At 41.4% G+C, this 12,598-nt stretch overlaps 2 protein-coding genes across 2 annotated transcripts in view; one reads left to right on the top strand and one right to left on the bottom strand.

Annotated features, from left to right (window-relative positions):
• LOC112045098 (cystinosin homolog) overlaps nucleotides 1–6,130 on the top strand; it is a 57,399-nt gene extending 51,269 nt beyond the window's left edge. The window contains exon 9 of the mRNA XM_052882590.1: nucleotides 5,692–6,130. Within this exon, the coding sequence (XP_052738550.1) occupies nucleotides 5,692–5,818 (127 nt within the window). The 3' untranslated portion in view covers nucleotides 5,819–6,130. The remainder of the gene's footprint in view (nucleotides 1–5,691) is intronic.
• Nucleotides 6,131–10,398: 4,268 nt separating this feature from the next.
• Nucleotides 10,399–11,343, bottom strand: LOC128198262 (uncharacterized). The gene has a single exon (XM_052882609.1). It carries the CDS (start codon nucleotides 11,341–11,343, stop codon nucleotides 10,399–10,401), a length of 945 nt encoding a protein of 314 aa, XP_052738569.1.
• Nucleotides 11,344–12,598: the final 1,255 nt, after the last annotated feature.

Below are 12,598 nucleotides of genomic sequence, written 5' to 3'. Positions count from 1 at the left end.
TTACATCATTTGCACAAATATCTCTCATTAACTAATTATTATTGATATTTTTATCAGATTATTAAAATCATAGTTGAAATTCGGATAATTACCAGACGAATTACAATAAAATTTACTTGAATCTATTTAAATTTATTAAATTGGTACGGACGACTCTTGTAGTTTGCCCTGACACGGTACGGACGGCTGTTGAGGTCTGCTCTAACATGGTACGGACGGCTTTTGTAGTCTGCTCTGACACGGTAAGGACGACTGATATAGTCTGCTCTGACACGGTACGGACGACTGTTGTAGTCTGCTCTGACACGGCACGGACGATTGTTGTAGTCTGCTCTGACATGGTACGGACCAAGAGCCGACGATGACCTCATTGTAGGAATGCTGAAAGTTTGTTGGCCTATGATCCTACCATATGCAAGTGGGTACAGTAGCTTACTAAGGAGTTAGTCTATGGCGGCTTTGGAAGATAGCCGGTTCCAAAGATCCAGACCTTCAACTTTACAAGTATAGAGCTAATATTTTCAATAACTCTTTCCCCTCTAACTAAGCTGGTACACATGTATAGTCCAACATGCTGGAACCTTAGACTTAACGAGTAGTAGTAGCAGCACGCTGTAGTGAGCGGCCCGGCGGAAGCTGTCGCTGCGGAGGTCGGCAGGTGGTCGGCAGCGAGCCGCGGCGCACATGCATACGTCATCACTTTCTCGTCTTTTGGTAAACCTGTGTCGATGTCACACCGCACACGTTTCCTGTATCAATCTAAATATTTAAATTTAAATTCAAAGAACGTCAACAACAACGCGTTGTTGATGTTCTTTGAGTTTACAAACTCAAAAGTGCCTGTGCTGTCACCAGTCACCTGCTGCCACATTACAGTGATACATTTGCTACGTTTTTGTACATAACCTTACTAGCCGACGCCCGCGACTTCGTCCGCGGAAGTGCGAGTTGTGCGGTAACTATTCCATGTCATTCCAACTTTCGTATAACTTTAACCGACTAACGGAAGCTCTCAAAAAGAAATTGTTTGCAATACTTTCCATTGATGCTCCGCTCCTGTTGATAGTAGATGTTGATGATGTGCACAAATAACGTGGCTTTCTATTGGTAAAAGAGTTTTCAAAATCGGTTCAGTAGATACAGGGATTACCCCTACGACGTCTTCAACGTCACAAACTCCTAAACTGTCTTTATAATATGTATTAGTAGAGCCACAGAATAAGTTTGTCTTGTCATAATTATCATCAGCCTATTTTGAATGACCTTATTTACTGAGGGGTTTGGAGCTTAAACCTACCACGTCACTCCGATGGGGAGCTGATGACGACAATGTTCGTGTCTGTGATAGTCGTCATCACTATGATGCGTGTGGTGTTGAAAATTGAGTTTGAAAACCAGGAAATTACAAAGTGATAATTTTGTAGTTATTTTTTTTCAACATAATCTCCTCAGAGTTCAACACTGGTTCTTTATCTTCATCTGCACCCTCAAAAACGCATAGACTGCATCTTTGGCTTCATCATTATATTAGGGATTATGGGGTGAGGTAACAATTCAACACTGAACTGATGAATTTCTTTCAACCGTCGAGTGACACGCACGTTATCCTTATAAAGCAAAACTTTTCTTCTGAATAATCTTGGCCGTTTTTCTTCAACTTCTCTTCTGAAGCATCGCAGCATATTTGTATAGTAAACAGAGTTAATAGTTATACCTTTTAGTTAAGTTTTAGTTAAGTAATCCACTGTAATGACATCCCTCAAATCTAAGAAAACTGAGGCCATTACTTTTCCAATGGATAAAACCGCTTTTGACGGAACAGCAGATCCTGGTCGTGTCCACCTTATAGAGGGTACCTTTGTTTCTGAAGTATAGCAATATACCCAGATATTATCCACGGTCACAAATCTTACAGAAAAGTCCAGTGAACCTGCCTCAAACATGTACAAGCAGTTGCGAGAATTCCTTGGTTGATCGCGTATTTGTTCAACTCACCGCAGCCAAGGCAGCCATCGCTCAGACACCTTGGGACTGTGTATATGATTAAATAAAACTTTTATTAAGAGAGATTACAATAAGGCTACTTAAGCTAACTTATCCTAATAACTATACAAATCATGCCCACGTGGAATGGTGCCAAGGACCCATTACGGTCCATTACGCAAAAAAAGCCAGCCCTCCTGTCACCTGTCGAGGCAACTAGCCGCGGAGAAAGGATTCGGTGAATTTTTTTGGCACTGCGACTTCATGGCCTAAGAGTCTCTACGGCAAAAGGTACAAATATGTAACTCTCAGTCAGAGAGGCATATTTGTGCCACTTACCGGATTTTTCTGCTGTGGCTCACGGACTTGATTCTGTCTCCCTGAAATGGCACGGTGCTAATGTATCAACGCAAGTAGCGTCCCACATTTTCCAGGGAACCAGCGTCTATTGATCAGGTCTCTAGCCATTATGCCGACTTATTACTTCGATTAGCGCAGGAATATTTATGGTGGCAAGAGCCCTTTTTATTATATCACTAAGAGAGCCATGCCAAAATAGCCAACCGCCAGTCCTTTGTCCGTGAAACCAAATTTGCTTACCTCTTTTCCACATGGACATTTGTACTCAAGCACAACACACACACTCAAGTACACCACCCCTAGAGTCCTAGAGCTTCACGATGACTTTCATTATCTAATAAAGTGCCAAGATTTTTCGATGGCAAAACTTTCGGATAAAGCTATGCCTGGTTTGATTTATAGCACTTGTAGATTTTGAACTAAATTTTTATATGTCAGCTGAATTAATAGAGTATCCTACACACAGAGTTCTACACAAAGTTTTTGTGTAGAACGTTCCTTCGGAATGTCATCATTAGGCCATCTGACCTTCCAACTCTCTAAAGCCTCTGTGGCATAGGATATGCAAATTGAACTGGAATGAAGAACACGAGAACTTTGCTCTTATATACACAGAGGAAAGAAAAGCTGGAAGAGCAACACTGAAAATATATGCGATGCCATCGTATTTGACCGGCTACTTTAGCTTGGTTCCAAGACTGATCATCAAAATTCTAATTTAGAATTTTTTCAACTTAGAGTGCCATCCATATTTTCGAGTTTTCCAGGTTTCCAAATTAGGCTATAACGAAGAACGTACATTAATTTATTAAATTTTATTGCCAGTGTTTAAGAATGTACGCTCTGAATGGACTGCTGCCTCACAACCACCTTTACTACCAATCCCTACTTGAATAGGTTGAAACTTTTCCTTTAGGGTAGCGACGATAAGTCTACATGCTAATTTTGCAGCCAAACAGCGGAAAGTACAACCAACAGCGATGGGACGGATCCCAACGTCCTTTTTATTAAGAGCACAAAGCCTTGCACCCTAAAGGAATGGTAAAAAGGATGAACCAGTAAACCTGGCCAGATAACGTGAGATTACAAAATCTTGTAATGTCACTCAGCCGGCAGAGTCACCAGCAGTATCTGCCACAAGATCCATATGATGTGGAGTTATGCCGTCCATGCCACTAGCAGAGCCACTAGAAAATGACATTATCGCAGCGTACCTAAGTCTCATTATCCTTTATCAGCAAAATTGTACGCTTAAGTGGTAGGTGTGGAAGCAAAGAGTCGGTATTTGGTTAGGGATACTTCTCGTTTAAGGCTTCCAGAGCTAAAGTATCAGTAGAAAACCATACGCGGGCGGCGTTTTTAATTTTTAACCGACTTCCAAAAAGGAGGAGGTTCTACGTATGTATGTTTATTTTTTAATGTATGTCCAGCGATAATTCCGTCATTTATGGACCGATTTTCAAAATTCTTTTTTAGTTTTGAAGGGTTTGGTTAGGTCAGGATCTGATGATGGCATCCTGGAGAAATCGAGGGGAACTTTCGAAAATCGTAGAAACAGCTAGTGCGTTTGTTAGTGTTTCCATAAGGTATTTTAAACCACTACAATTTTATGAAGGTTTAGAGTTGGTCTGATGATGGAGCCGAACCACAGACGATGGAACTCCTCAACGATTTACAGCAGGTACCTTTTGTTTGGGTTTGATTAATTTGTGTTGATGAGAACTTTCCACCTAGATGGGTTGTGACTGTATTAATAGTCTGATGATGAAGACGAAAGATAGTTAAGAGAACTCCTCAACGGTTCACAGTAGCTACCTTGTGTTTGGACTTGATAATTTTTTATTGATGAGAACTTTCCACCTGGATAGGTTGTGACTGTATTAGGGGTCTGGTGATGAAGATGAAGAAGAGTTAAGGGAACTCCTCGACGGTTTACAGTAGCTACCTTGTGTTTGGACTTGATTAATTTTATATTGATGAGAACATTCCACCCTTATGGATTGTGACTGCATAGAGAAGTCATCTTTCACGTGTTTCTGAATATTCATATTACATGTGGATAAAGGGGAATGAAATTTTGGCTATGAGATATAGTAGTATTTTTAAAATTGGGATTGTAGGACTTAGATATTTATCATAAGAAAATAACGTTTCAATTAATTGCTTATTAAGTTTTGTTCAGACTCAGTAGGTGTGCTAACACTAAAAATTAAAAAATAAAATTTTTAATAAAAAAATTCAACCGACTTCCAACTCCAAAATTAACCTAAACTAAAAAGCAAAAAATAACATCTTACCTATGTGCTACCTTTTGATCAGTTAGAAGGCGGTGCCAATCCAGTGTCATGTTTTAATTAAAGTCATTTCTGAAGGAACCACAGAAATTTTGTAATTTAAACGGCTTGAATTAAAACATCACTGGCTTGGCACCGCTTTCTAACTGATCAAAAGGTAGCACATAGGTAAGATGTAATTTTTTGTTTTTAGTTTAGGTTAATTTTGGAGTTGGAATTCGGTTGAACTTTTTTATTAAATTTTTTTTATTATTTAATTTCCATAACCTTGTATCTTGTATCTTGTACCAAAATTCCAATTTTCTTCAAATTGTAATTTTGTGTCTGAAATGAATAATCAGGAATTGGAATCATCCAAACTATTTTTTTTGTTTAATTTTTCACATAACGACCCGCTTTCTGATGACAGAAAAATCCAGACTTTTAAGGGAATTTTGATTATTTTTGAGACTATTTCCTTCAAAATAAGTAAAAAATTAACCGCGCTTGTGGCTCAAATATAATATAATTTGTCCTTAACTGACGTACTCAGAAATCTCTTTTGTTGTTAAATCTGTGTTCCTCAAGATCTTAATCACTGCAAGATCCTCCCAAGACCAAGAAGATTTTTTTAATGTTCAAAAATAGCCACGACATGCACGGAATCATAACGAATGCAAATAAATAAATTTCGTGATTACACGAAATGTCGTGTTCTTCATCACAGACGGTCTATCCCACATATCTCAATACCTCAAACGGTTACCCCATACATAGATGATACATTATATATTGAGTTCCATATCTTGTCGAGGGAGGGTATTATCCGAATAGTTTCAAGCTCAATCTTTGTCTGTTTTTTTTATTATCGTCTTCTTTTAGCATTAACTTTTACTTGGAGAGAAAACGAGATATTGGTCATTTGCAACAAATACATATAGTCGGCGTACAAAATTGTACATTACAAAGCTGATTCTTTGACTCTACTCTTAAAAAATTATGTTATGTATAGACTATAATAGTTCTCACATCAAGCGATAATAAAATAAGATTGAACACATACCTTTTGTTACAGACAAGCCAGCTACGTCCTTCTACCGGGCACTACGTACGACTCTGATGAGCTCAACGACGGCGAGCACGAGCGTGTTGACAATACAGAAGACGCGACGAGCGCACCGTACCAAGCGGCACCTACTTAGGCCCCGCCTTCGGAAACTGATTTATCCTGCAAGTTATAGAGCAGCAGCACTACTGATGCTGCTGGCTATACGGAGGTCGGGCGACTAGGTTGGTCACGTTCGCCTGTTTCATTTTGGCAAATGAAATATTTTTATGAGATCTTACCTATTAAGCAATACTTTACAAGCAAGTGATAGACGATGAACAATTAATTAAGTGTCGGCTAAAAAGTGAACTTTACAGTGCAGTTAACAGAACCTACATTGTTTTATTTAGTATCTAAGTGTAATTAAAGGACAATAATAAATATACAAATATAATAACATGTAAAACTTGTTTCTTTGTTTTAAAATCTATGGAACCTTAACCCTAAATAACATTTCTAAAATCTAAGTCAAAATTAAGACACCATTGACCCAAATTTTCTAGAATTAAGACCATTTGTTATACTATAAATTATAATTTTTTTAATTTGTCGACTTTAAAAGACCCTCCTTTTAACTCACCTGAAGCGACAAGTCTTTGAATATGGTTACGCATTGAAAGTTACGTATAACCGCGCTCTCAGAATACGCTAGTTCGAATTTCATAATTTTTGACTTTTGAACTAGGTACTTCGACTTTAGTACCAAAAATATTTCGAACGCACCTCGAGCGAAAAGAGTCTTTGAATATGGTTTAGCATTGAATATAATCGCGCTCTCAGAACACTCAAGTTTGAATTTCATTATTTTCCACATTTGAGGTACTTCGACTTAGTAACGGAAAAATTTCGAACTCGCTTCAAGCGAAAAGAGTCTTTGAATATGGTTAAGCATTGAAAGTTACGTATAATCGTGCTCTCAGAACACGCTAGTTTGAATTTGATAATTTTCGACTTTTGAGCTGCTTCGACTTAGTATCGAAAAACTTTCGAACTCACCTCAAGCAAAAAGAGTCTTTGAATATGGTTTAGCATTGAAAGTTACGTATAATCGCTGTAGTGGCCGAACACGGCGCCCCTCAAACGCAATGCGGGGCCCATGAGCGTACGCGATGGGCGTCCGCTTCCACTAGGAGTCGGCAGTACACCGCGTCCTAGTTCGCCGTCAACTAATATTCGTGCGATCGGTTAACCTAGACCTTAACAATCGGTGAAGCCCTCGTGGGCAACCCTACCAATCTACCGTTCGTTCGCATTTTGAGCGCCGTGGAAACGTCCAACGCCATCTAGCGCGAACAATCGCGCTCTCAGAACACGCTAGTTTGAATTTTATAATTTCTGACTTTTGGGGTACTTCGACTTAGTATCGAAAAAAATCAACCAACACTTATCAGGCCAACACTTATCAGGAGTATGTCGTCTGCGAACGCTTGTAAATAAACTTTCATGTCAGAGGTCTTTTCTAACAGACTGTCGAGCAATAAATTCCATAATAGGGGTCCGCATGTCGAGCCTTGGATGCAGCCTTTCGTCGTACTTCTAGCTGCCCGTTCTCCGGAATACCTAATTTCGATTTTTCGCTCAGAAAGGTAGCTGGACACCAAGCGAATAAGGGAGAGATTCAGTTTTTTGGCAAGAAGTTGGCTCTTGACTGCCAGCCACCACGCATTATCAAACGCCCCTTCTATATCCAGAGAAACCGCCACAGCTATTTTTTTCCCTTTCATTGCTTTCTCTATTCTGGTCACTGCCTCAAAGAGTGCGTCTTCTGTGGATTTTTGGGGCATGAAACCATACTGCTTAGGGTTAATGGCGTTTTGGTTCCCCAGGTACAAGAGAATTCTGTTAGCGAACAGCTTTTCCAGAGTTTTTCCAAGTATTGGGAGAAGGCCAATCGGTCTATATGCCTTGGGGGCAGAGTAGTCAGGTTTTTGAGGCTTTGGCAAGATCTTGATGATTGCAATTTTCCAGATCTGCGGGAAGTAAGCCAACTCTAGGCATTTGTTGTAAATGCACCTCAAAGTTTGAGGGTTAGTTTTATAAGCCCTATAGCATATATCCGATGTAAGACCATCGGCACCGGGTGCTTTTTTTGGGCTCATTCCCTCTAGGATAGAGTCGATCTCCTGATACGTGAACGGCAGCTGAACAGTATCTGGGAGTGCGGTTATCTCCTCCTCTACTTTGTGTCTGAGTCTTCTTTGTTCTGCCGTATCCGTGTTCGGGTCGTCTTCCGGGTAGAAGGTACGAGCCAGTAATTCGGCAGATTCCTTGGGTGTCAGTGTTGGGCCCTCCGTGGTTTCTTTCAGGAGTCTGTCTTCATGTTGCGGCGTTGCCCTCCTGATGATCCTGTACACGCCGTCCCACATTGACTCCCTGTCCTGGCGCTCGCAGAATTTCTTCCAGCTGGTGGTTATAGTGTTTAGGAGTAGAGACTTGTATAAGTCATATGCCTCCCGATATTCTCCTACTACGAACTCTCTCCTTCTGGGATTTGCCTTGCGGATACGACTTCTTTTTGCTAGCATATCCCTCTTCTTTTGCCTTAGCTCCTCTGTCCACCATTCCGTTTTTCCTAGTGGCACCTTTGTGGAGATTTTAGGGATTGCATGCTCGCTAGCCTCAGAAACGCATTGCGTGTATTCTCCAAATATTTTCTCCAGAGTTGAGGTGTCCTTGGTTCCTGCTATGGTTTCTTCTACTAACCCCTGTGATTCCAGGCATTTCAAAAGGTAGTTTTCGAATGCTGACCAGTCTGCCTTCGAGGTATTGTATTTTCTGGTCGAGGTTCGGTTGGTTTCTGCTCTATTGTCTCTTTCATGTGCGTAGTCAAATCGAATGCTCCTGTGTTCTGTTAGCGTCGCTATGTCCTTTGCCACGTGCCATCCTGTGATTTTGTGGGAGATGTTGTTAGAAACCAGTGTGACGTCCACGATACTTGTGCACTCCTGGTTGCGCCTGATCGCTACAAATGTTGGCTCGTTGCCTTCATTGACAACGGATAGGTCCAACTCGCCGAGTAGGTCGGTCACGGCAGATCCCCTGCTGTCTACCACCTCGCAGCCCCACCATGGGCTCTTCGCATTTAGGTCTCCTCCGATTATGATGTTAGTCACCTCTAGGGCTTGGGCAAACTTCTTCAAAGTCTTCAGATCTTCTTCCATATCTCTTGTCCCTTCCAGGTATGCTGATATTACCCCAATCCAGCTGTTCCCTATCCTAATTTTGCACGCAACAATATACTCGGTTATTAAGTCCTGATTTATTATGATTTCCAGATTACGATCAACAATGAAAATTGCGGATTTTACTGGTTTTTCTTTGTTATTGGTTTGCTTCTGCACTATCCTTGCACTGGCCCTTACCTGCGCTTCCGCGCCTACGTAAGGTTCCTGTACGAGGATTATACCGACCTTTCTTTCTTTTGCAACTTGAAGGCACTCTTTTTGGGCTGCGTAGCCTCTCCCTAGGTTAGCTTGGATGAACCTGGTTTTTAAGATTGCCCTAGGGCTACCTTGAGCATTATTTTCCTGGGCAGCTACGGAATCGTCCCAGTCGCCAATTTCAGCAATATTGCACTGAACTTCTGGCTATCCTGTCCCATCTTTGCCACTCCGGGCAAGTTGGGTTGTATGCTGGGTGTTTAGCCTCTTTACTCGTACAATTAGCACACTGTGGTGCTTCCGACTTATTCGGGCATTCCCGCGAATCATGGGCTCCAGCGCAGTGTCCACAGATCTGATGGCTGTGACACTCCTTTACGAAGTGGCCAAAGCCCATGCACCGGAAGCATTGCACAATTGGCGACTGGTCCGAAGCTGGGATAACCTGGGATAGCCTATCCTAAGTTTCTGGTCTCTTAGCGACCTGTGAAGGCTTGGTGAGACTTCTATGACGACGTTACAGATTTCTGTAGTGCGTCCTTTTGTCCGTCTCACCACCCTTACTTAAAAAAAAAAAAAAAAAAGGGGGGTAATTCCAATTGCCGGTGGCCTGCAAATATCAGTGGTGGAAACCGCAGTCCTGTACGACTGATAGTTCCAGAGATATGCGCCCTTGAAAATTTTCAACTAAATGAAACAAAACAAAACAAAATGGCCGACAAAACTTTGAATCCCGATAACTCCGGCCCCTCAAGTCGTAGAAGCTCGCGGAAAATTTCCCTGGGTTGTAACGGTGTCTCTCCGGCTCCCGGAGTTAAATGTTGATGTTATATGTATGCTCATGTTCGGTTGGGTTCGGTTGGGTTCGGTTGGGTTCGGTTGGGTTCGGTTGGGTTAGGTTGGGTTAGGTTGGGTTAGGTTAGGTTAGGTTAGGTTAGGTTAGGTTAGGTTAGGTTTTTTTTTTTTTTTATATTTAATACAACACACTCCTCTGACGTAATCAGAGACCTTGTTGACTAAGTTTTAATTTATTTATGATGGTTATTTTATTTTATTTTTATTATTATATTATTATAATTTTATACCCCATGTTTTGTATCTACTTTAGCTACTATATTTAAGAACACATATAATAAAAACAGAATTATTACTGATGTATAATGTTATATTATTTAGTTTATAGATGGCTATAATTAAATATTAAGTATCATAAGTGGCTATATTGCAAGTGTTTAGGAATAGAGCAGTGCAACGTTATACGAGTAAGTAATTATATTCAATAATATAATAAATACTATGTATCTTTATTGTCTGCTCTATTCCTTGACATTGCTATGTTACCTACTCTATGACAGAATTTAATAAACACGTCTCTACTGCTGATATTTTTTATTATAGTGGGGATGGAGTCCCTGGACAGATTCATCTGCAATTCTTGTTGGAGATCTTCCCGGGCCGCGTCATGTTGAGGGCAATTTAAAATTAAATGTGGTATTGTCTCCTTCGTTGTTTCATTGTAGACGCATCCCGAGCAATCTTTACGTTTGTATCTGTGCAGGTATTCCGCGAACCCACCGTGTCCTGTAAATATTTGTGTTAGTAAATACGTTGGTTGAAGTTTTCGAATGATATTATAACTATTTAGGACATCCGGGAAGAATATTTTTGTGATCCCTGCAGTTTCTCCAGTTTTGTATCTCTGATTCCATTTCTGAAGCGAGTCTTTACGAATTTCTCGCTTCACAAATGAGATCGGGCATAGGTCATAATCGGGCTTTTTCTTACGTTTTCTCGCGGCGTCCTTCGCCAGTGTGTCTGCTCGTTCATTGCCATCCAGACCTGCATGTGCTTTAATCCAGAACAAGGAAATTTCCTTGTTCTGGAGTTTAATGGCTTTGATATTTGCACGTGATTTGACAGCCAGGTGGTGCGTAGATGCATTATTCGCAACTGTTTCCAATGCAGATCTGGAGTCGCTGTATATGCCAAAACTCTTTTGCCGGCTTTCCAGGATTATCTTAGTGGCTTTGCATATGGCTAGAAGTTCCGCCTGATAGACAGAGCAGTACGATGACAGACTTAACTTGATGGCTTTAATCTCAGCATCGCTGTTCCACAGTGACAGCGCTGCTCCGACCTTTTCATCAATCTTGCTGCCATCAGTAAATATTTTTAATGCCTGTTGATTATGGCGATTTACCTGCTCCTGGTCCGTCAGGCATATGAACTCCAAGTCCATATGGTCCGCCGGGTGGGGAGCTTCGGCATATGCTGCCACTTTCTCTACTTCTCTGTCCTTTAGATGTGCCCAGGGTATCCCTCTTTTGGCCTCATATAGTAAAGCAGCCTCTCTTATTCGCAGATCAAGTGGGAGCAACCCAGACAACAACAAGGCAGAGTTTAAGGAGACGGTTCGATAGGCTTTCGTTAATTTTTGAGCAAAGCCTCTTTGCACATTATTTAGTTGTTTCTGAACCCCTAGCTTTTCAGCCGCTGTTGCCCAGGCACTGGAAGCATACATTATCACTGGTTCAACGGTCGCCGTATAAATTAAACTTCTGGGTGTAAGCCCCAACTAGCTCTGGCAGCCCTGGAGAGCTGTTTATATATTTGAACTGCCTTTTTGCATACTTCTGCCACATGCCTGTTAAAGGTCAACTTGTTGTCGACGTGGAGCCCTAAAATTTTTATATATTCGGACATGCCAATGCTGACCCCACCCATCCTCAGCCTTGGGACGTCATATACCAGTTTGCGCGTTAAGGTCATCGCTTTGGTCTTTGAAGGACCAAAGTTCAGCTTGTTATTGACGCCCCAGTTCCGAACATAGGCAAGGGCAGCATTGGCCTGTCTCTCTATTTCAAGAGCCGTATTTCCGTCGAAAACAAGAATGACATCGTCTGCAAAGGCCTGGCAGTAGTCACCTCTGCTCTCAAGTCCAGTGATCAGGGGATTCAGGAGAATGTTCCATAAAATGGGACCGCCAATCGACCCTTGTACACAGCCTTTGGAGGTGCTTTTGGAAAACTGTTCTCCTCCGTAACGCACTGTGACTTTCCTGTCACGTAGGTAGCTGTCAAGGATTTTCCGTATATTAATGGGGCATTTTTCCTCAGCCAAACGGACTCTTATGGCGGGCCACCATGCATTGTCAAATGCTCCCTCTATGTCCAGTGATACAAGTGTCACAATCTTATGTGCCTGTATTTTTCGGCGTATGTACGTCACTAGGTCATAGAGGGAGTCTTCAGTGGTTTTTTGGGGCATAAATCCGTATTGGCGAGTACTAATGCACGGGAGAATATACCATTTCAGTCTACCTACGATGAGTTTTTCCAAAATCTTTCCCATCACTGGTAATAATCCTATTGGTCGGTAGGCCTTGGGAATTTTGTAGCTGTCCTTCCCGGGTTTTCGCAAGATTACTACCGTGGCTTCCTTCCAGATAGTAGGGAAGTGCTCCAGCTCTAGGCATTTGTTTACCAGTGATAGAA

The sequence above is a fragment of the Bicyclus anynana genome, chromosome 7 (genome assembly GCF_947172395.1).
Source record: "Bicyclus anynana chromosome 7, ilBicAnyn1.1, whole genome shotgun sequence".
Taxonomy (NCBI): Eukaryota; Metazoa; Arthropoda; class Insecta; order Lepidoptera; family Nymphalidae; genus Bicyclus; species Bicyclus anynana.
Note: the sequence above shows the minus strand (reverse complement) of the source record. Positions and strands in the feature narration are given on the sequence as shown.